The sequence below is a fragment of the Electrophorus electricus genome, chromosome 5, assembly GCF_013358815.1.
Source record: "Electrophorus electricus isolate fEleEle1 chromosome 5, fEleEle1.pri, whole genome shotgun sequence".
Taxonomy (NCBI): domain Eukaryota; kingdom Metazoa; phylum Chordata; class Actinopteri; order Gymnotiformes; family Gymnotidae; genus Electrophorus; species Electrophorus electricus.
Window position 1 is genome coordinate 8,868,216 of NC_049539.1, and position 24,750 is coordinate 8,892,965.

Consider the following 24,750-nt stretch of genomic DNA (forward strand, 5'->3'; position numbering starts at 1 on the left):
AGGTGTGATGCACAGAACCCTCTGTACCGAAGGTCTTAAAAGTGTTCTCATATCCACATTTATGTAAGAGACAAGAATTCATGTGGGAATGTGGTTGAACATAATTTTGCAATTCAGTAGCACTTGACAGGTATGCCAAGTGCTACTGATCACCTGTGAGAATTCTTTTCCAGTGACAAGGCACACAGCACTGGACAGAGCAATATACACACATCATATTCTGTGATACATGTGTATATTCTGTGGGTTCTGTTAGTCTATAGCTCATCTTTTGCTGTGCAGAATTGTTGTTAGCCATCCTCTACTTACTAATCAGTGGTAAGTGTATAACTGCAGGAACACTGTTGGCTGGATATTTTTGCAAGACAGATCCTTCTTAACCGAGCAGTAACACTGACACCGATAAAGTAAACTTCTTCAGTGCACACACAACACACATTCCATTAGAAACTTCTGTCTTATACCTACACTTGCTGGACACTTTAGGTACACCTACAGGTGCATTCTGATTATGTACAATGATGGACTGTAGCCCGTCTGTTGGCATAAACAAAACGCGAGCTGCCCTCCACCTAGTAAATTAGTTTAGTAAAAATATGTTTCTAACGAACAGGCTGGCGTATGAAAGTGCATTTCTGCTAAGCTATGGCACCTCCCTTCAGTCTTTATGATGATATATTATTTGGTGAAAACACGATATAACCATGAAGCTTTCTATGTGATTTCCAATGACCTCTGGCATTTGACAGAATAGCGCTGACGACACAGTTCATTAAGAACATTTGTGTCACCGAGCAGTGTAGAAACCAGGGGTGGTTCCAGACCTAATCTCCTCACTCCCTTTCCTCCTATTAGGTTCAAAGTAGGTACTGAATGATTAAGAATAAGTTTCTGAATAATATGGCTAGATATTGAATTATTAATCTAATGGCATATTATTTAGTAATGACTAATATAAAACTAATAAAGTAATGTAGTTACAATACTGACAGTGAGAGTCTTTGGAGTGTAAGGGGTTAAGAAGGATATATAAACTCTCAGATCCTTGTTCAAATTTTGTGTGAAGCTAAAAATGCAATACTCCGTAATCCTGAACCAACACACTGTCTCAACACTTTGGCTGTTTACAGCCAGTAGCCAGTATAAATGATATGGCCATTATGTCAGCCTGTGTACCGGCTGACACAGGCGGACGTTCGTCAGCATTCCATTAGCAAAACCAAAAATCCCCAAATCATGGTACACTTCCTGATATAAGTCAATAGGTCCATTTGTGAAATTTTAGTTTATTATGTGCTCAAAAGGTTGGTTAATTCTGTTTATAAGTGGCTTGTTTCCATTTTAGATGCTACATCTCCATGTATTTCAGTGCTTTCTATGAAATTACCAAAGAATTAGGCAAAATCTTATGATGGCCAAAAGGCAATCACATAATTTAAAAGGCAGAGAGGTACCTTTGTGTTTCAAATATCAGCATCTTCACAAAACAGTACACTACATAAATACAGTTCATTGACCATCAAGTAAACATAGGACACAAGTTGTACCAAAAACACACAACATAGGAAAGACATACTGAGGAATTAACATTGCAAACAGTTTGGATGCTGGCACTTCAGGTGCTTTGGTCCAAGTTCTCCATTTGAGTCTTCAGCTGGTGGCTTCAGTTGTATAGGAGACATTAACAAGTCTGTATGCCAAAAGAGTGAGTAAAAGGATTTAAAGCACATGGCTCCACTACCTGAGTGTCCTAGCCAGAGATGAGTTGCTAGAGATCAGGATCGCATTACATGACTACAGGTAGCATTACCTTTATTTTTAAAATCTGAACGCAGATTATTTGAGTCTGGCTAGTTTGAGTTTAGTTTACATCACGTCACCAATTATCAATCAGCTAAATGATGACTGAACAATAAACAATGGATTGTTAGACTCCGATGCTAATAATTTGGGGGGAATATGATAAAGGTTTGTATCCCCTTTCCACACATGGGTTATGAGCCATTAGTGGATCTTTGCATTGTCTTTTGTAACTCTATTGCCTTGCATTTGTTTCCTAGAAAACATGGAGTGCATGAAAAAAACCAAAACCTTTTTTTCTAGTAATAGTACTAATCTTGCACTACCACTGTCAGTAACTCTTCCACGCTGTACCAAAAGCCATGCAACATGTTAGGAGTGGTTCCAGTAGTACGCAAATACTCATTTGTTTCTAGAAGAGTGTCCACCGTAGCTCTTCAGACTATTTGAAAAATTACTGCTTGGAAATGTATATATCTGATCTTGCCCAACTATTAGACTGTTCACAGTGAGTTTACTAAAAGCACATAGTAAAATATTACATCAGTCCAAACTGTTTCTCATGGTATGACTCAAATTATCAAAAATAATTCCAGTCTGAACAGCAACTTATTTAGGGAGGCTGCTTAGCTAGAACAGTCCAAGGGGGTTGTAGATATTTTTATCTAGACATTTCTTTTAAAAAAAAGGCACAATATTTTACATAAAAATATGTGAAACATGAACACTGAATACTGTAATCAAATAAACTGAATCAAACCATGGATATGCATATGAAAAGCTGAATTTATAAACTCTAGATATATTATAGAACTCCTGAATATATAATGCAGTCCTGATGTAGACCGTTTGGCACTTTCAAGTAACACACTCAGCATGTGCAAGCTCATCTTTCTTCTTTCTAAGGCTCATTGTCACTGCATATGTAAACACTCTCTGCTTCTCTCCAAGCGCAAGTCATTGTGCAGGCAAGTGGCTCTTTAGACCTCATGGCCAATCACAGCATATGTAGTGATAACAGCTACTAAAAGCATTTAATTTCTACAAAAATGTGCACCAGTGCCTTTCATCACATTTTCAGATGACTGACCAGATTAGTGAAAGTAAGCCAACTATAGATTGCAGCACTTAAACTCATAGATTTGGATTTACAGTTAGTAATTCAGGTGTATTTCTGTATTCAGAATTATACCTAAATATTTAGAGTTATGTCTAGATATTTACACAAATGTAGTAAGGTACAAAAGTTGAAATAGCTCAGGAATTAGAGTCACCAAGGACTTTCTTTAAATTGCCCCCAGTAGCTCTCCAGCATCTCTGCTTTTCTGAACAAGCGATGACCCATGTTATGATGCAAGAAAGTCGCTTTCTTACAGAGGAACCCTGGGTCTGGTGTTTTCCAGGGTCTGGTGTTTTCCAGAAACAAATTCTAAATGTGTTTTTCACCCTTGGGTGAGAAAGCATGGATTAATGCAAGTCTGATGGGTTTCAGATTATCAGTGAGTGTGTGAGGAATGACTGGCCTGTAAACATGATGGCTATTCAGACTTCAGGTATTACATGCCCAGTTATCTGTGTTTTTATCTTCCCCGCTGCAGAAAATGAAAACAAACGGTAAGGCAAAGGGAGAATGGGGCTTATCCAGAGATGACCTTGCATTTGCACCTGTGTGGAAGATGCAGCAGTTCTGTCATCAGTGGAAAATTCCAAGAGAGCTGAGGGAGGAGGGGGGAGGGTCGAATTAAGCACCAAACATACGCACACGAGAGCCAGTTGAATGAGGCAAAGGGGTGCTTAAAACGACATGTGCTAGGAACAGGTAGGGTCTCGCAGGAAAGTGTGTGCGAGCAGATGTTCAGAGGAAGGGGCCGGGCCTCGCTCATCCCTCTGAGGTCCCCTCGGCGCACTGTGGTCTCCTCTGTTCTCTGCTACGGTGTTGCTGAATGGCTCTCCATATACGGCACAGCACACCACCCCTACGACACACAGAAACGGCCATTTGTGCGCACTGTACAGTAGCCAAACGTTTGCCGTTTGCACACACCCAGTGTTTATAATTGTAAAACCGCATTACATACTTGCACACATGAAACACATCGTTACAGTGTAAACTATAGCATGAAAAATTGCAGTGTGGACTCGGAGAACCTGACTCCAAGTATGATGAGCTATAAAGGTGACAACTGTCTGCAGATGTACCCTAAAGCAAGACACCAAACACCAAGCTGCTGCAGGGAGAATGGTCTCATAGCTGCCTAGTTAGAATTATAAATGACAACATAAATGCAGCCAAAGTGGATTTAAAAGGTTAAAGTATAGATTAGCTGATGTGTTTTGCATTAAACCTGCTTTCACAGATCACAGTCATTAATCAAAAGCAATGTCTTTCCCCCTCCTACTATAAAGGGTGCAACCTTGCAGTCAGTATTTGAATTATATTTCAGGCATTAGAAGACAAATCATCATGTATCCTACTCCTAAACCAGAATTGTCCCTGAACAAGCCATGGTTAGCAATACTCATTTTATATATATATATATATATATATATATATATATATATATATATATATATATATATATATATATATATATATATATATATATATGGTAAATTCTGCAGTATCACTGTAGTGTAAGGATGCATAGCTCAGCAGTAGTCCAAAAGGAAGCTGAACGGACCAGCTAATGGCTTTATGTTAACACTGCCATTTCCAAATTACTTTAACATTAATAACACTAGTCATAGACTATACTAAGCCATTTATATTTTAGACATATTTAGCAGACTGGAGCAGTTATGAAATTATTATAGTACTAGTTATGGTAGCAGTTATGGTATTATAATATTTTTCATTATAATTATGTAAAAGGCATTATATTCATTAACGAGATACGTGAAATTGGTTAACATCATCTAAAAACAGCACATTCTCGATACATATTTTGTGTTGCATGAGCTCATCGTCCTGGCCCTAGATACCTGTTGTTTTACATTATTTTAAAAACAAACAAAAATAATGCTAAATGACTTGATTCAGCTTCACATTTACATCAAAGCGGTCATATAAATAGTAATCATATAAATTAATCATACAAATAAGGTTATCGAATTTTTGGGGTTTTTCCTGTTCTAAAAACACCTCTGGGCCTATAGTCCCAAAATTGGCCCAATAGTGGGGCTTTGGAAAATACAGGATACCAGCAGCACCCTCTGTTGGACATTCTTGTGTATTGCTTGACTGCTTTAATGACAGATTGACACCTGGCTTTGCTGGGGGTGTTGACAAAATATGCAGGCAACCAGGAAAACAGTAAAAAAAATTAAAATATATTTTAAGTTAAATACGCAATTAAGCTTAGAAAGATCTGTTCCATACATCATAAAACTTTTAAAGATCAACTGAACTACAGAATTGTGGGGGCCCATTACAAGAGGCAGCATGAAGGCTGTTTTTAAAATCTTTTTTAGCATTTTTAAAAAAAATGTATGCAGTAATTTACACGGGCCTCAGATCGAGGCCTCCTGACTAGGCATGCCTTGTGTGCCCCTCCCCCAACAGTGTAACTACTGCTGGAGAAAACTGGACTGTAACTTGGCACTACTCCTGATACATTACGGTTTGCATTAGCAATTTTTTTTTTTTTTTTTTTTTAGAGCGACAAAGTAATAAAATCTAAAGTTGTATAGGTTTTTAACAGCCAATTTCATAAACTAATTAATTAGTTATTAGTTCAGCTAATTAATTCAGTAGTTAGTTCTCTAATGTAATCTAATCTACAATTAAGGGTTACAAAGGAAAAACAGGGGGGAAAAAAAAGCCACTGTGTGTGTGTGTGTGTGTGTGTGTGTGTGTGTGTGTGTGTGTGTGTGTGTGTGTGTGACTGCTCACCGTAGCCGCAGGCCTCGCAGATCCTCTTGGGTAATGTCACTGAGGACATCATTCAGTGTGTAGTCCTCCATTACAAACTGGGTGCGAGAGACATGTTGGAAAATTATGGTGGACAAGGCATGCATGTCTTATCTGAAAACGTTAAGACTGTTTAAAGTTCATGGCTGTGTGTAGTGTGGAGCTCCTCACCTTGCCTACGGTCTCCACGTCTGCACCCTGCTGCTTCAGCCAGTCCGTCAGCTCCTTGTCTGGTTCAGGCTCAGTTGGGAGCTGGAATATGGAGGGAGACGGAGTCTCTACTGGGGAGGGAGAATGCAGGTGCTGATGAACAACTGGACACCAGCTCATTGAACTGGCCCCACATGACAGTAGAGATTTGATATCGTGTGTGTTCAAGTGCATGCGTGCGTGTGTGTACATGTCCAGCCCAGTGTAGGCTCACTACCTGCAACAGGCTGGTTTCGGAGTCTGAGGAGCTCCACATCATGTACCCTCTGCTGGAGAGTCTGCCTCAGTACCTGCTGGTATTCTTTCTCCTTCTGGAGGAGTTCCTCCAGTAGCCTGCGTGTTGTGTGTGTGTGTGTGTATGTGTGTGTGTGTGTGTGGCGGGGGCGGGGTCATAACGCAGGAGTCAGAAAAGTCGGTCAGCATGCTCATGCATTTCTTTAACTCTTTGTTTTTGGGGCAGGCCAAAGTATGAGCACATGGAACAGGAATAGAAGACACAGAACAGCACTCTACAAGTCAAGGACACAGGACAGCCAGAGAGAATTCCTGAAAAGAAATGGCCACGATCCAGGGTAGGAGGTCGGTTCATGCACCTGCTCGTCTCCTGTTTGAGGCGGGTGAGCTGTGCTCCAAGCGGGTGTGGTGTGCGCTGGGAATCGTGGGAGATGACAGAGCTAAGAGTGCTGACCCCAGACGTGAGGCCTGTATCCTCCGGGGCCACGGGCTCTGCACCGCCAAACTCTGTGTCCTCCTCCACATCCACCTCATCTGCGTCCTTCTCCGCTCCTTCACTCTCCGACGCGGGCCCAAAATGCGTTTGCAGCTCTGTCCGGGTTCCGGGGAGAGGAGCTCAGGTTCACACCAAGGTTGAACAAAGTACAGTGTCTTATTACATTTTCAGTCCCACTGGCTGTGAACATGAAATCATACATGGGGGTGCTGGGCTATGGCAGTTCCCTTTTACTTACACTTACACTTACACACACACACACACGTGCACACACACACACACACACACACGTGCACACACACACACGTGCACACACACACACACGTGCACACGCGCACACACGCACACGCGCACACACACGCACACGCGCACACACACGCACACGTGCACACACACGCACACGCGCACACACACGCACACGTGCACACACACGCACACGTGCACACACACACACACGTGCACACACACACACACGTGCACACACACACACACGTGCACACACACACACACACGTGCACACACACACACACACGTGCACACACACACACACTCTACCTGGAATTAATATAGTGACTGCAGCCTGCACAGCCCGTCTGATGATGTTGTCCATTGCAAACATCCAGTGAGGTTTAATATGGTGATTCCTGAGCACTTTATTCACCTGAGAGTGGAGAAACAGATTTAGCCTTAATCTCCCCCAAGGAGTCTCATCCAGATGCTAAACCTTGCCTCAGAGGTGAAGCACCACCACTACCGTACATGCACTTGCCAAAAACATCTAGTTGCAGCTTTGCAGGGTGAATCATCAGCTATGATGAAGGTTAGTCAAGTAAGGCTTAATCCATGTCTGGACAACCATCTTGGCAAAATATTAAGTTTATTAGTCACTATTAATGCTCTCAGTTTACAAAATATTCCATGTTGGCACAAGCCAGATTCTGAAGGTCCACAATGAGTAGTTCAGTCCCTATCCTAATGCCACACTAAAGACCTATATGTACACTGCATACAGAACCTGTCTGAAATGTCCTATTTTCTCTGGAAACGTTGTGCTGTGGGGATCCTTTTCATCAGCCCTCCACACAAAATAACACTCACAGAGTCCTGAAAACCAAAGAGAACCAGCTGGATCTGGTTGATGGAGGTGCTGTCGAAGTCGAGGTCCAGCTTGAGCTTGGAGATGGTGGAGGCCATGACACGGCGTTCAGGCGAACGGATAAAGTCCCGCAAGATGCAGATGATCTGTTTAATATGGTCCACCGACAGCTTCAGCTCCTCCGTGCCCTGAGACGAAGGTACGCACAGCTGTCCAAGACTCGCGCACACATTTAATCATTTGTTCATTCAGTCAGTAGAAAAATGCCCATAAATCCCTATACCTGGATGTGGTTCTCCAGAAGATTAGAGGTGACCTTGTCCTGGTCTTCATTGAGGACTTTGTAGAGGATGGCCCGCCTCTCGCTGTCTTTCTTGAGCAGGAACAGGCCCGAGTCGCTGTTCTCCGATGAGGCCGGAGAGCTGCGGTCCTCCGATATGGGACTCTCATCAGGAACACTGAGACAGCACAGCTATGTTATACTCCCAGCACATGAACATCTGTCTCTCCTGCTTCCTTCTAGCCAATCTTAGGAATGTAACGAAATGACATCCAGAGAGAGAAGTATATATTATATATATGAGTTCCGAGAAATCTTTGGAATTATCTGGATTTATGCATGAATGGCTTCTCAAATGTGATTTGACTCAAATGAGTCACAATGATGTAGAAAAGGACACATATGCTGTGCAGTGGATAGCAGGCATTTTGATCGATTCCCCTTTACAAACCTTTTCCAGTTAATATATCTTTTTGGTGCGTCTTTTTTGAACAGCCCATTTCAGATCACTTCAACGCAACAGACGTCGGGATTCAGACTTGGGACATTTTAAAATATGGAACTTCTCTGAGCCACACTGTTGCACACCTTGTACATCACACCCATATGCCTGCTGAAATTCTGCACAACTTGGTGATATAACGGAGTTCATTTCTCCCTCAGTGAGGTCAGGCATTCTGGCCCCTGTAAAGCAGGCCCACACCGTTGCACTCCCTCCACCATGCTTCACAGCTGGGACCAGGTGGTGCTGGCATGCGGCATTTTCTCGATACAGAGCTGCGTACGTTTACCCAGAAGCTTAACGTTTGGTTCGGCTGCTGTGGGCCGCTTTACAGGTGTTCTTTAGGAAACCCAAGCCAGTGGGTGGGGTTTATAAATCAATAGCACTAAGAGCTAGTGATTATAAACATGAAGACGACCAATTTCCCGCATAACTTCACCTGAGCATCTTGGTGAATCTATGACATATTCTGTTCCATGACGTTCACAGGAGGGTTACCAAGCACGCAGCGGCTGGTTCATGTGATGACTATGCACACAGGTAGTCTGCAGTGCTACTGCTCTGTGTGTGTCGCGCACGCACAGAGAGAGAGGTGTGTGAGAGGAGCATGAGGCTCATGACGAGTGAACAAATAAACAAGAGAGTGAGTGGCTGTATTCAACGAGTGTGTGAGCGCGCGCGTGTGTGTGTGTGTAAAGATGGAGGTGAGCCGCCGGCCATAAAGCCATCAGGCGTATGAATTTATGAACAGCCAGTGAAGCCCTGCTGTAAAAGGCATTATCACATTAGTGCTGCCTCATAGAACACCTCCGACCCCCCACCTGCCCAGACATCACAACTCTACACAGCACACCTGTTCCCTCATTCCTCAGTGGTGGCCAAACAGCGCAACCATGGAGATAAGGAGGCTTGCAGGCCAGAACTCCACGCCGCGGGGGTCATGATTTACAGCCAGGCCGAGCAGCAGCGCCACACGGTGCTGTCGTACTCCATAAACACGTCGTTAGCCCTCCAAACACAACTCCACCCACACAACTCCACCCACATGCCAGGATACATGGCTATCACTACGGAAAACCAGCCATCACGCATATCCCCACCTCACTCGTGGTTCCTAGACATCAGTGGCGCTTGTGGACTCTGTGACCTCCGCCACGGTCCCGTGCAGGGCTCACCTGAGGAAGCTGGAGGCACTGGGCTTGATGAGGGTCTCCGAACCCGAGCGCTTCTTCTTCTCAAAGAAGACGTCGTGTTTGGAGTCGCAGTCGGGTGAGACAGAGCCGTGCTCACTGCTGCTGCTCCCTGCAGCCTCTGCCTGCAGCTGCACCGGTAGCGACACGCTGCGGATGTAGTCTAGAGCGGAAACACACACACAAACACACACACACACACACACACACACACACACACACACACACACACACACACACACACACATCAAAAGTGATTTTGCTTCCTGCAAAAAAAACAAAAACAACCTCAAAATGTTTCATTATGTATTTTTGCACAAAGAATCCAAATATGTTCTCAGAATTTCCCTCTCACCCAGGTTTTTAGTTCCAGTCTAATGATGTCAGTATGTATATACTACATTATGTATTTTGTGCAAAAGCAGTAAAAAGGAAAGTGGATCCTGTCTATTTTGGCAGACTTCTGCTGGAGAAAGAGGGATGTTCCTGAGGCCAAATATAGCAAAACTCAAACTGTACATTATAAACATGTTTGTACACGTTATAAGTGTAATAATAGCCTGATTTCTGAATAAACAATACATAATTAATTTAAATTTAACCCAATTTAAAACTATATGTGATAGAAAAATGCTATAAAAAGGTCTATTTTATTTAGTTTAGGCAAAAAAAGAAAAAAAAAGAAAAAAGAAAAAAAAAAGAAACACATTTTTGTTGCCCAGTAAATCAAACAACTACTCAGCATGGATTCCATAAATGACTGCTGTACCTTCATCTGTCACTACAGGTACATTTTATCTGACCGTGTGGACCCAACCCTACATTCAAGCATGAATAGTCTGGAGGGCAAATTTACTTCTCCTCACAGAACTGTGAAAGGAGGCACAGGGAGAGGCAGCAGGTAGAAGCACAGGTCGAGGTGGCAGCAGAGAGAGGCAGGAGAGAGTGGTGCAGATCCGAGGCAGCACGAGAGAAAGCAAAACACCACAAGATAGACACTGCCACCACCAGGAGGGAAAAAGGAGCAGGGCTCTGACGAAGCATGCTGCCCGTTTCTGAGGAGGGCAAATGAGGCATTAACACACACGGCACAAACCTTGCCACACTGCCACAGAGCGCAGCAGCGCCACACGCAGCCCATCGGTCACCGTTGGAAAGAAAAGAAGACATGCAGTTAGTAGCATTCCAGCTGTGGTCCGAGGCCCGCGTCCATGTACAGCAGACCAATATGCACATGGAAAAGGCAGTGTGGCCAGCAGGTGGCAGTATGTATGATGGATATGACTGGATAAAGTTCCATTTCATGGTAATGAGAGGAATGGGGCTGTTTTTTGAAGGCTTCATGTGTGCCAGACCCACATCCACCTGCCACCTCCTGCTGTGGAAACAGCTCACGTCTGTGCGGGTGAGCTCTGTGAGAGACCATAGACTACACTGGTCTGATGCATAACATTCTAAGTATTTGTGTGTGTAGGTGTAGGAAGGTGTGGGTGGGTCTGTGTTTGGCAGAAAAACAATGGAAAACAGAAACAGGTTATGGTAATGTACATTATGCACCAAGAGTGCATTTCAGGTGAGCCACACGTACAACCCACCCCCGCCATCCTCATCTGCAGCAAAACCACCCCTGGAGTTCTGCAGTTCTCCACCCACAGCCCTTGGTGGAATGACTACTGGTGGGGTCTGGGCTTGTTTTAGTACCCAAGACATTGTAGAAACTCCGGAATGCTCCACTGTGGGGGTTTTGGCAGAGCTGTACATGTATGTGTGTGAGTGTGCGCGCTGTGTGTCTGTCTCTGATAGGAACATGGGCAGGCACCCAACACTACAGGTGCAATGAGTTGGAAGCTTGGTCCTGACTCGCGTACCGGAGGGCTTGAAGGCAATCTTGTTCTTCTTCCCCTTGATGTTGTGTCGCACGAACAAGTCCTTGAGCAGGTCACCGGCTGTGGCCCTCTTGTTGGGATCGGGCTCAAAACAGCGCAGGATGAAGGACTTGGCCTCGGGGGAGAGTGCTTCGGGGATCTCAGGATGGATCTTAAACATCCCTACCTGATTTACGGCATGAGAGAATGAGAACAGACCAGGCGCTCCTCAACCAGTGCATCACTTCGAACCACAGTAGGCCTGTACCTTGAACATGGCTGCCTGGGGCTCCCCTAGCTCATGGAATGGGGGCTTGCCTGTTGCCATCTCGATGATAGTGCAGCCTAGAGACCAGATGTCCGCTGGGGCCCCATAACCCCGGGGCCCCTTATCAATGATCTCGGGAGCCATGTACTGCAGCGTGCCTGGGGAAGACAGACCAAATCACATGGCAGTTAATGCAGACTCACAGTAATCCAAATATGAAGAAGTGTAAAAACAATACAAACAAAACAAATAGAGAAAACGGCGCCGTCTTGCCCGAGTGTGACTCCAAACACGACGTCGTCTTTGAGAAGAACAAAAACAAGCGGACAAAAAAAGGGATAAGGACAAAGGGATGAGGAAGGGTAAAAATCGAGGAGAGGAGAGAGCACCTGTTCCATCAGGCAGTAATTAAACACAAACACGCTCCCGCCACTGGACCTAATTGTTCGGCTGCTCTCAAGTTACAGCCACACTGGCAGATGTCTCATAAAACACACAGCCGCCCCCCCCCCCCCCTCCTTGGGAAAGAACAGTTACCTAAGCCCTCGTACAGTGCCTTCCACCTGACCCATGCCTCGGACTTCTCAGAGCTACTCTAATGACCCGCTGAGCGGGTGCGGGTGCCCAGAGGGCTCCAATTCAGATCAGTGGTCCGTTTAGGACTGATGCTAGGAGAGCCTTCAATGGAAGTAATTTGACCTGGTGGAAAAGGAATACCAGTCACTTTGTGTTCTTTCAGCCACAAAGATCGCAGCTCTTGCTGATTCCATTTAGGTAGCCAAACGACATTACATCCCGAAGTCTGGCCATTCTGAGGGATGTTATTTGATCAGTAAGGTTTGAAAAGCCTTCTCAGGGATGTGCGCTCTGAAATGGCAGTGTTGTGATTAGCTTCCGAGCTCTGGCAGAGTGAGAGGCATATGAACCAGTGTGTGAAGGATCAGCGCACGGTCACTTGCTTCACGCTGGAGTGTGAGGGGTCAGCGCATGGTCACCTGCTTCACAGCAAAGAGGAAAAGAGTGAGAGTGGATGGTTCTCCGAACAAGCCTGGAGGAGCGCATACCTGTGAAGGTCTCTGTGCAGGGGTTAACTCCGGCCAACCTCTTTGATGTGCCAAAGTCCGAGATCTTCAGAACGCCGCTGTAGGTGTTAACCAAGACGTTGTCTCCCTGGAGGCCAATGCAGCATTCAGACAGCTCAGAACTAGCCAGGCTTTCAAGGAGAAGCTACAGGACGTTTGGACCGTGGCTCAGACCATCGTGATTACCTTAATGTCCCGATGGACAATCTGATTTTCGTGCAGGTAGCGCAGCCCTTCCAGGATCTGCCGGGTGTAGAAGATGATGGTAGCTTCTTTCAGAGGCCCCCATTTTGAACGAAGCAGTGCTGACAGACTTCCTGGGGTGTAGTACACACAACACCACCACAACATACACATTATCAGGTAAACCTTTTCTATGGCTCTATTTAAAAGGCTACCTACACATATTTCACCGTCAACGGTAAGTTGTAATTCACTCTTTACGGCACCACTGTACGGCCTGACTGACATGACGGGCCTGGTTTTGGTTAGCTGGACGTGTTTAGCGTACATTTATACTATGTACTACTGCGCATGGGAGGACATACCTCCAGGAACCTGTTCCATAAAGATCTTGATGTAGCCATCCTCAGACACTGAGCCCAGGTACTGGACGATGTTTCTGTGCTTCAGGTATTTGTGCAGGGCTATCTCCTCGTGCAGAGGCTGGGAGTACCTGCACGCGAGACACCAACAGTCGTCGGAGTGTACGAGGTCAAGCGAGGAAAACAGCATGGCTTCGCCGCCAACCGCCCAATGGCATCGCTCTCACCTGCTGTCCCTCTCGGGGATCTCTTTGATGGCGATGCGCACCTGGTTGCTGAGGTCCCTGCCGGCATACACCACCCCGTATGTGCCACGGCCGAGCACCACCCTGTCGCCGTTCTCATCGTAGTCGTACTCGTACTGCAGCACATGTGGGGTTCGAGGGGTAAGCACCCGAGGGGTAAGAGGCCAAGGGTTAAGCTTTACAGGAAGCACGGGTGGTGCCTCACCTCGAGGGTGTCGCCGTCTCCCTCCCCTTCCAGCTCTACGGCATTTCCTGCCCCATCTGTGATCACCTCCTTCACCATGGAACAGAATCTATTGCAACACCAGAGGGAAGGCTGTCCTCAGGGCAGAGTATTACAGCCAGCACCACACCAATGTTCTTATCAGTGAACATAAGTGTGTGTGTGTCTGCACGTTGACAAGTCTGTCCGTCTTTCGTCTGATATTTTGACAGTAGTAAGCTATTTTTCAAAGACATGTTTCTGCTGTGTTGATGTTAGCAGTGGAGGCTACCTGCCACACTGGTCTTCAGTGGAGAAGTAGATCTGAAAATCATCCGAGTTATCATGCACATACAGGAAACAGCAGCGCTCATCAAATTTGGAGATGCTGAAAAGAGACAAATAAGGTTATTATGGTACAGATGGATGAACCTGAGCAGTGAGCCAGGGCTCAGAGAGCCGTGAGCTCGGGAGAGAGCATGCTGAACAGATGTGAAAAGGTCATGCCAGGGGGAAGCACAAATGAACACACACACACACACACACACACACACACACACACACACACACACACACACACACACACACACACACACCACACACACACACACACACACACGGAGAAGGGGTAGAGGGAGGGGTAGAGGGAGACAGAGCAAACAGCTCTCACCTGATTCCTTTGATAGATGATGCTGTGAAGTTCCATTCATGGATGCCTTTCTGGACAGAGAACATTCAGAAACAGATAGATAAAGGGAATGTTGAGTTGCTATTAGTGAGCTGCTCTGTGTGTGTGCGCGCGCCTGCTGCTGCTGACCGTTTCAGCAGGGGACACGTGCCAAATAGACACATTCTTTTCCTCCGCTTCACTGTTGATGGACACATAAGAGGGCTGGTACACTTTGGTCGGCTCCAGAATCAACACCTTCAAAGTGTAAAGAGAGATAACGTGGTTACAGGGCAATGTAGGAGAAGCCAGACACGTACTCTCACGATCTACTCACTACATGCGCGTGTGGGTTTGTGTGTGTTGGATGGGTCTCTATTTGCTAAGTGCCAAGGCATTACTGGGAAACGCAGGCCATTGGTGGTCCCTTGTGTGGCCTCCACAATGATGTCCATCCAGAAGTTGAGCCTCTCTCTCTGAGGAGAATGCTCCGTGCTCTGCTTCTTGAAGTGCTGAATTAGTTTGAGGTTCTGCACCACCGAGCGCAAATACCTGAGAGAGCAGCGGGGGGCCGCACATCAGACAGAGACAACAAGCTCGTCTTTATTTAAATATCCGGTCATTTCTGGACTGTATGAAAACAGCCCTACATGTTCAAAAACAACTTGAAGCAAGCCTTGGTGCAGGCCACTTACCAGATAGGAGGCTTCAGCTTGAAGAGCTTCTCAGCTGCCTGCACGGCTTTGGGGATGTCGTTGGCCAGCATGCTGACTGTGAAGAACTGCCCCACATCCCAGTAGTTGTTCATCTTTTCCAGACTGCCTTTCCGGCCTAGAAGACTATTCAGCCTGACACCTGAGAGCGAGTGAGACAGGAAGAGGGAGGGGGGGGGGGGGGAAGGAAAGAGGTTTAAAGAGGGAAGGGAAGGTTGTTTAATGATGGGGAAAGATAGAAGAGAGGAAATAAAAATTAAAAATCGAACAAACAAAGGAAGAAAGGAAGAAGAAGGAAGAAGGGCAGCTGAGGCTGCTGCTGGCCTCGCTCTGACCTATCTTTCTGAGTTCTATGGAGCTCTCGAACTGCTGTCCAGCCACGATGAGCAGCACGGCCAGGTTGATGCCCGAGTAAAGGGTGGGCTGCAGCTCGAAGCCCTTCCTGTACCTGGTCATGCGGAAGCAGCAGACCAAACAAAGGCCACACTTTAAAACACCTTCGTAAGGCGGGAACCTGTTCGAATTCAGCCGGCGAGGGCACACGGACGGTAGGATGCGTGAGCTTTAGCCGGCCTCACCACTGAATGGCGTTGTCTCGGCTCTTGGTGTCCTTGCAATCGGAGTCCAGGAAAACATCTTTGTAGATGCGGCCGCACAGGCAGAACATGTCCGGAGCAGGGTGCTCGCATGACTGAAGCACCTGCAGCATCACACGTAGGGCCTGCTCCCTGTCGCCAGGGCTGTTTCGCCTGCGTGCACACACACACCCCCCCCTCTTAGCAGCAGGCAAAACCACAGGTGTATATACAGTGCATCGTTTTTAGAATGAACTTGTAAATCTGCGATTGCCTGTTGAGAGCAAAGGCGTAGTGGAACTGGATCATGGGCTGATTGGCCAGATCACAGGTGGGCAACATCTCAAGGGTCTGTACCAACTTCACCATGGCATCGTAATCCTGCAGCAGAATCAAGTGGAGGAAAACAGGGGTCAGCTATGGGGTCTGTAGCATTCTGTATTTGTTAAAAGGATTGTGAAGATGTCCCTCATTATTGACCCAGTCTACCAACGTACCTGTATGTCCCTATAAGAGAAGAGCAGATTCATGACAATATCCTGAGTGAGAACCTCGGTGTTGTCAATGCGGAGCTTGATTCGAGACAGCTCCTTGGCCAGCTCTTCGCCCTGATACTTGTCTCTGGCCTTTCGGATGTCGTTCAGCAGAGTGTCTTTGAATGAGGCACTATGAACAGTGAAAGCAAAGGATGAGAGAAGCCTTTATGGATTCTTAGGTACACAGAGTTTCTCAGAGTGGACTTTAGCCAGGCTTCAGGAGCTTTCTTCAATTTACAAGTAGAGCTGGTACTGGCCAATACAGCTAATAGGGTCCATATGAAATGACAAGCTGAGCCAAGGGTTCCACCTCTCTTCCATGTGGTGTGTCACTGTGAAATGAGTGTGTGGGTGTGGGACACTCTGCAGGACTGAAACGGGACTCTCCCATCAACACAGGTTAGATGGTCAGCTATATGTGAACTAAAGAACCTTAAAACTAAAACTGTTGACTAATGTCTACTTCCTACAATGGAACAACCTCCCCAACACAGCAGGGCCCAATTTCCCCATAGTAAGAATGGTAATCACTGATTTCTGAAACCTTTTTGTACATCATATTAATATACTATTAGTATCATACACATGCACATTTATAAGCATATGTATAATTTCCTTTAGCTCCTTCCTATAATGAACCAGTTAATGAGGTATTTTACAATAATTTAATTTTTTGTACAATAATTTTTACAATAATTAAAACAAAGCAGTGAGAGGTTTACTGGTCAGTGTTATGATTATTTAGCTGTTTTGAAACTCCTTCATGCTAAAATCAGAGCTTGCATCAGAGTTTGTGTAACTTTTCAAAGTTTTCGACAATCTTATGATGATCATCTTTGTTTGGAAATCACTGGAAATACTGACTAGATATTCCTCTTTGGGGGCTTTTTATGATGAAATGGAAACTTGATTGACTTACTATTTCATAATGATGTGTTTTTCTGTACAAAACCAAAGAATAGCCTTGTTTTAATGAAATATAGTAGTAGCTGAACAAATACAAACTAAAAGACATACCACAGGTTTGTGGCAGTTCTTGCAACAAAAGCTCCCAAAATCAGATATCTGTATCATCAGATGCTAAGCTTGGAGTATTTAATTATTCCTGAATATGAACCATCTCTGGAACATTGATATTTTTAAACTGTTCCTATGCTTTTTCACCTTTTTGGCTTTTAAACCTAGTATAATAAAATATTTTCTAGCTTTACAAGCATGTATGCCTCATGATGTAGGAAGTGCACAAGCTTCCTCGGAGTAACGTGAGCTCAGCTGCACGGCGAGTCAGATGAGATCTGAGTCACTGTAGGCCGCGTATCTGCTGGGCGTCCCCTCAGCAGTTACGCCATGGGTCACGGGAACTGCACTCTGTGCTTCACCTCCTCGCCTGTTTGCCCAGTGGTCGCATACCAGGACGTGACGTGGATGTCTTTGAGCAGACTGACGAAGCGGTCCACCAGTGGCACGCACAGGGGCCCCAGCAGGTTGTCCCAGCTGGGCTGCATGTACTCGGACGCCCGCCGCTGGGCCACGTTCTCACAGCAGATGTACTCATGGTTGGGCGTCATGACGTAGGGGATGAAGTAGTAGTTCCCACTGGAGGCCTGAAGGGGGCAGTGGACAGGTATGTGAGTTCCTTGGCTGCAGCATACAGGACTGCACCTGCATGCTGTAAAAAAAACACAGCACACCAAACCAGGATGGCAGGCAGTTTGTCTTATTAGGAAATGTTTTTATTGTGAATATCAGTTTACTCAGAACTCCCAGTGTATCTAAAGACAAACATAAGTGCATGGACCTACATGTCTTAGCATTGAGCAAATATTGCCATGTGAAGTGATTATTTTATTCACTATTTTCTAGTAGTTTTAGCTGTAGGGCTCCAAACTTACAAATTAGACTATGCTAGATATCATAAAGGAGCCAAGTGCTGTCTCCCATTTCCTTGATAGTGCTAGTGCCTTCTGGCAGGCATCTCCATCTGTGAATGATCCTCTCCTATACCCTGGCAGCCAGACAGACACCATGTTAATGTGTTTACAAGTACTATCTCAGGATTTCACAGCAATAGGCACACATCCCCTCTATAACACAGAAGCAGCTCACATATGGTAGCTCTGATACAGTAGCTGACATGGCAGCTTGGGCAACCATCCTGACTGCATCCAAAGCCCTCTGTGATCTTGTTAAGAACTTAAATCCTTGTAGTAAAATGTGCCCTTGATATGAGAGCTATAAAAAGCTCTCCAAGTCCCTGTACAGAATAATAGTTTTAATAATAAATTATACTGACAATTAATAGAATTATTAAAAAAATAAATAAATAAATAAATAAATAAATAAAATAAATCAACAATACTTCAATCCATAAGTGATTGAAATGTAAACCTTTACTCTGGACCATTATTTTTCTCCTCATCCTGATTGAGCATCCTGTTCATGTGCATCATGCACCTCTGCACGTGTGGATGTGGGGGAGGCTGAGCGGGGCAGAGCTTAAAAGGTGAAGCACCATTTCTCACTGCTCATGCCTGCCACAAAGTCTGGCCATGGCGCAGGTGGGCCAGCATGCACCGCAGAGGGGTGCTACCTACTTTATTCCTCAGGCCGGAGCCCCGATACTCTGGAGGCAACTGCACCCATGGAAAGCCTACGGTAACCGACCTTTGGTTCTACTCAAAGCAAAACGAGAGAGAGAGAGGAGAAGGAGAAGACAGACATGCGCAGACAGATGTGTGAGAAATAAAGGATCACTGACTGTAGGTAAAACAGAATATGCAAAGAGAGAAACCACAACAAACCCAGAGAGAAGGAAATGGGGAAAAGAAGCATAAGAGTGCTTTAACAAGCCAAAGACCATGAAACAAACACCTTGTTCTCTTAACTGTTCTGCCGCATTGGGGAGCTTGCTCAAGGTCGAGCCCTCTGCTTCAGGAAGCAAATGGTATTGTAAGAGGTTCTATTTAAAGGCAGTGGCTACACAGTAAGGCCTCTGGTATCAGACAGCCAGTTTCTCCTTCATCTGTGCTAAAACACCTCACACCAACGGTTCTGTTGGCACGAAGGCAGGCATCCAGAAGACGAAGGCCTTTGGGAAGAGGCACAGTGGTCATCCAGGCTCTGGGGGCCAGATTAAAAATGTACTAACAATATGGGTGAAGGACCAAGAGGAATGTATGCCCTCTGTGTTGTACACATGCTGCTTTAGCCCTGAAGGCTATTTTAGGGGACTGGCACAGAGCAACAAAACACCAGAGCATACAGCATGCTGGTGACAAGAAAGCTCCAGGAATAGCCACACACCAACAGCACAAGACAGTATTCCCCCCCTGCCCAACACCCATAAAGGAGCCAAGACAGCAGCCGGGTTAAATACCATCCTGAATCTCATGTGACTACTTTGTTTTCCTCCATGGATTCAGTCTGGCACTAGTCTGATGGCGAGCTGTTTCTCTGATCGTGTTTAACTGATCACGTTATATGGTTCAGTCTGGAATTAATTATTTGAAACAGAGGGACAGAAAGTAGAAGCCGTAATGTCTCGACGCTCGTGCGTCTGGAGGTTAACGCTGCTATACTGCTCGATGTCGCAGAACGGAAGAGCACATCAGGCAGGGAAGAAACTGCAGCTCTCCGCTTTGGTTTCTGCTCTTCTCCTTAGCAAAGACCTTGATTTACCAACCTGCTTAGCAAAAGCAGAACGAACATGCAGAATGGAATGATGGTGACAGCATGAAAGACTGAAGACGTTTTCTTTCCTCCCGCTTTAAAAAAACAAAAAAACAAAAAAAAAACTAGGTTGCCATGACACCACCTGTGTGACATTAACCTTGCAGAAAAAGGAAAATAAAGTCACTGATTTGATACTTACTGTGTTCTTCTGTGCCACCATGTCCTTAAGAAAAAGAAGGGAAAAAAGGATGCATTACTCTTCCAGTAGCATCATACATTACCTGAAGAGCCTCATGTCTGCTCTGCAGACATTCATACACCATGTTCGCGACCACATAGGGCATGGAATAACGGTGCATTTAATCCTTTGTGGTCTTGAAGTACAGTACAAATTCGAGCATGTTCTAATTCTGACTGGGGTGTAGGCATGCGTGGCCTGGCCACCGCGGGACATTCCTCTCCTGCATCCCTCTGGCAGCCTGGCCGCGTGAAGCTGCCCGAGCACGGTACGGCACGCTCCCACTCAGATCCGGCACATGCTGTCTACGGCCAGGCAGATGCAGGGTCACAAGCCCAGAGACGCAAACACCTCCCAGCGCTGGAAATAGCTGTCGGCCCTGCTGGTCATGGAGAGCTCTCTTGTGAAAATGCTAGGAATGCACGTAATGATTTATGCGCTGACGAGACATCAGCGTACCCTCTCTATAAACAATAGGTCTTCATGGATTCCATATGTGACAGAGGAGATGTTAGATTCTCATAGGTCGAAGTCTGATAAGGCTTTCTGGAAGGTTCTGAATGGAACAGATGCTCCATCACATTTATTCCATTGAAGGACTAGATCAAAGCAGACATTTCAGTCTTAGCCTTCCAGTGTTGCTTTATACGAGGACGCCAAAAGATGTGTTTGTTACAAACAGAAAAGGAACAGTAAAGTATGTGTGCTTTTGTTTGTGTGCAAGTGTGTATGTCCGAATGTACACTTGCATGCATCTGCATAAACAGAGCAGCCTCACCTTCAGTGACTGTGCCGTGTCCGGGTCCGTGTCGTGGTAAAGGATGACATTGTTGGCCATGTCAAAGCTCTCACGCACACCCAGATGGTAAAACAGGGAAGGCTGCCTGAACACGTCACTCATGTCCACGACTGCGATGTCTAAAAACAGGCTTGGGGTGAGCAGTATGAAATACACCAGGTAATTTACCACATAGCGCAGAGGAGGGGGTGTGGGGGGTCCACACTGTATTGACAGTTCTACATAAAAACATCCTACACTAAAGGAGCCGCTTTGAACATAATTTTACTTACATAATTCCTAGCAATTATTTCAGAACATCTGAGCTTTCTAAAACCGTGAGGTGACGTACACAAACTTGAAGTTAACAACCACTCCTTTCTACGCAAGTGTGCTTCCGGTGATCTGAACAGTTGGCCAGGACAAAACAATCATGTCAACTTCTGTCACACAAGTGCCCTGTCATACACTGAGTTTCAAAGCAGAGAACACATGCCATTTTTAGCACAGCTTATTGCAATCACATGACATCAGCTTAATGACTGGGGGTTATCGATTAGAAAAGGTATGTTTGCCTTTAGAATCGTAACCCTATTGAGCAAATGTCTGTTCACGACTTCATATTAAGACCATATGCAAGGCCATTTACGCCTTTTCCTAATTCACAGCTGACTACAAAAGAGAAATCTCACAAATGAGACATACTCACTCAAATTTCAGTATGCACACAAAACTGCATTCTTTCAGTTGTTAGACATGTGCTGTGCTTATGAAAAAAAAAAATTGTCTCATGCTTTCCGTGGGCACTCGAGCTGCCCCTATCCTCACCGAAAAGGATGCAGAGCAGGAAACTAGAAGATTAGAGGCATTGCAAAGATAGTTAGCGGCACAAAGGCCTTAGCTCTCCCCGCAACAGGGGAAACGCCAATCCTGACGCGAATTACTCACTGGCCTTGTCTTTAGTCAGCACTTATTTCTAGAGTTAAAAAAAAAAAAGTTCTTAAAATTAGGTCATACTTTCTTATTTTACGCGTTAAATCTGCTGATTTGTTCCTAACGCAAGTCATCATTTAAAAATTGTCAGTTGTCTTCATGCAAAACATGTTTAGCACCTAGGGGCTGAGACTTCAAGTTCACACAGGTGCGCCCGGTTGAAAAGAAAATGCGGTCACATTTAGCACGAAAGCTTATCTGGAACAGTCGAGCGCTATAATGCGTGGGGATTTCTGCAGGTCAAGACACGTCTATTGAGACACTGTAGAGGGAAAAAAAACTGCAGGCTGAACCTTTACACCGCTGTTAAATAAAGTGTAATATTAAAGGAAAGTTTCACCTAGGTCGAAATATGAAATGGTCGTAAACTTGCCTGCATCATAGAATGTGTCGAGCACGGAGGTTTCACCGAAGTCGAGTCGTCCGAAAGTCACTGTAGTTAATATTGCGCTCTCCGCATCGCAGGCACGCTGGAGGCACTGCAGAGCTCCGGACTCTGGGCTATTGGCGGCGACTGCTTTCAACCCATCGTTCAGCACGTACACCGCCCGAAGAGACCGCTGTTTGCTCACCGGACTTGGACTCGTGACATCGGTTCGCTCTACGGCCGTCATGGAAATACTTGCGGTGTGGTCTCCTCCGGTCTCCCCCGTCGGCTGATTTGACATGACCTCCATAGCGTGCCTCCGACAATGCCTTCTGGTTTTGTTCTCTGAAGCCTGCCTTGGTTAATAAATGCTGACTAACCAAAGCACTCCTCCTGGCCCCTGCCCCTCAGAGAGGGTCGCTCCGCCGTCCTGCGACTCACGCCTAATTAAATCCGTGCTCATCACTAGTATTGGCAGTGCAGGTAACGTTTAGTGGCTGGCCGTTTCTTTCGCCTTTTATACAGAGGAAGAGGGCCCTCTACTCACCAGGGCTGAGTTGTGTAATTAGAAAACGGCAGCTAAGTAACTCTATTGCGCTACATTTAAAGTGTCAGCAGTGACTTACCGAAGTTTTTTTTTTTGTGGCTGGGCACAACAGCCTCCACGGCAGATATAAAGCATTCTTTTTTTAGGAAAAATTGAAGTCAAAATAAACTCCACAGTGTTTCTTCCACACAGAGGCGTAGCCCAAGTTGTAGGCTCCTGCTTACCTGCGGATACTCCAAGTCTATTTAAAAGTACATTTTAACACACACCACACTAGCAACAGCGTATTTTCTCTTTGGCGAAGCTGCTTCCGCTACCAACGGAGGTGCCTACGCTAAACCGCAGATCGCCAACTATAAAGCGCTCGTTTTTAATGGTGGTGCCGACGCTAAACCGCAGATCGCCAAACATAAAGCGCTCGTTTTTATTGGTGGTGCCGACGCTAAACCGCAGGTCGCCAAATATAAAGCGCTCGTATTTATTGGCGCGTGCCGCTCGGCCGTCGGAGAAAGTTATTTCAGTTGGGGCGCGCGCCCGCGCTGCTCGTTCCGTTCCGCGAGGTTCCGAACACACGCCTGTGGCACGCGGAGTGACAGCGCTCACTCATGCACGTTCCCACCTCCACCACTCTTTCATTCTTTCTTTTTCATTCCTTGGTTTTCTATTCTATTGCCTTCAATTCATTTTTCACTTCCTTAATTTATTTATTTAATTTTGTTCATCAATGCTTTACAGGCTATAACCAATATTAGTGTACATAGTTCGGCTGCTATAATATCGCGACACAGCCTTTTCTTTTCTTTCACCCATCCTTTAGTGTTTTTCATCCCTCCATCCTCTCAAAGAAATACACTGATTTGATACTCCGTCCTTTATAGATAGAGCAACTAAATGTGATATACTGATTGAAGTAGCAGGCTCTTAATACTGACGTCACTTGTCTGCACACCCCTTCTATCCTTTCATAAGAATCCATTGATTTTGATGTTCTTTGAATACACAAACAATAACATCAGACTTCATAAAGATTCAACAGCTGACCCAAAGCACCATACTGTTGCCCCTCATCTATCTATATATCTATCTAATTATTCATCCCTCCATTCTCCAATTGAAAATTATTTGTTAAAACTCTTCACTTTTATAGAAGACTCATCAAACCTGACAATCATAAAAATTACATGATCATTTATATCATGATTGGATAATGTTTTATAATGATAGCTACACTGATAGTAGTTTTCAAACTGTTACAATATGCTTTGGCAAGCTGACTCAAAGTTTATTCGAAAATATTTTCTTTCCAGTTTCTCCTGTAAACTTTGCCGCATGTGTTTCTGACACTTGTCTACAAAAGAAACAACCAACCATTCACACAGCAGAACCTGTTTAGTGTTGCCTCCATCCTTGTTAGTATTATGTATCAGATATTCCTGGTTCCCATAGGCCTTTTACAGTGATGGCCTAGATTCACCACCAAGTTCATAGAAGACATTGATTTATTACAAACACCTTGTAGAATATCGACCATCTTTTGCCACATTCAGTTTGTTAGCCATCCTCCAGCATTTCATCAGTGGTTTCTGACCCAGTTTTAACCCAGCAGTGTCTTTGACAACATAACCTCAGCAACTCTGCTGTGCCTGATACATTCATACCAGCACAACACCCACTGTCATGTCAGTACCACTGTGTTGACACTATCCTGCCCCCCATATAACGTCCTGTCAGCGATGGTA

The 24,750-nt window shown here is 45.3% G+C and overlaps 1 protein-coding gene across 4 annotated transcripts; it reads right to left on the bottom strand.

Annotated features, from left to right (window-relative positions):
- Positions 1-1,270: 1,270 nt before the first annotated feature.
- On the bottom strand, positions 1,271-23,503 carry map3k15 (mitogen-activated protein kinase kinase kinase 15). 4 transcript variants are annotated; one of them, XM_027008056.2, is made up of 30 exons: positions 22,471-23,503; positions 21,105-21,244; positions 20,288-20,311; positions 19,011-19,088; positions 17,827-18,020; positions 16,378-16,546; positions 16,155-16,261; positions 15,884-16,054; positions 15,641-15,753; positions 15,288-15,447; positions 14,994-15,144; positions 14,743-14,850; positions 14,596-14,645; positions 14,218-14,313; positions 13,929-14,016; positions 13,706-13,839; positions 13,482-13,609; positions 13,120-13,250; positions 12,916-13,021; positions 11,852-12,009; positions 11,587-11,770; positions 9,704-9,881; positions 8,030-8,204; positions 7,749-7,934; positions 7,206-7,311; positions 6,514-6,745; positions 6,138-6,253; positions 5,882-5,991; positions 5,693-5,769; positions 1,271-3,776 (listed from the first exon to the last, which is right to left on the bottom strand). In XM_027008056.2, exons 1-30 carry the CDS (start codon positions 22,772-22,774, stop codon positions 3,680-3,682), a joined length of 4,071 nt encoding a protein of 1,356 aa, XP_026863857.2. In that variant the 5' UTR covers positions 22,775-23,503; the 3' UTR covers positions 1,271-3,679. The 4 variants fall into 4 exon arrangements, with proteins under 4 accessions (XP_026863857.2, XP_026863860.2, XP_035382218.1 ...); XM_027008059.2 differs by lacking the exon at positions 19,011-19,088; XM_035526325.1 differs by lacking the exon at positions 22,471-23,503 and having other exon boundaries at positions 18,309-20,311; positions 21,105-21,180.
- Positions 23,504-24,750: the final 1,247 nt, after the last annotated feature.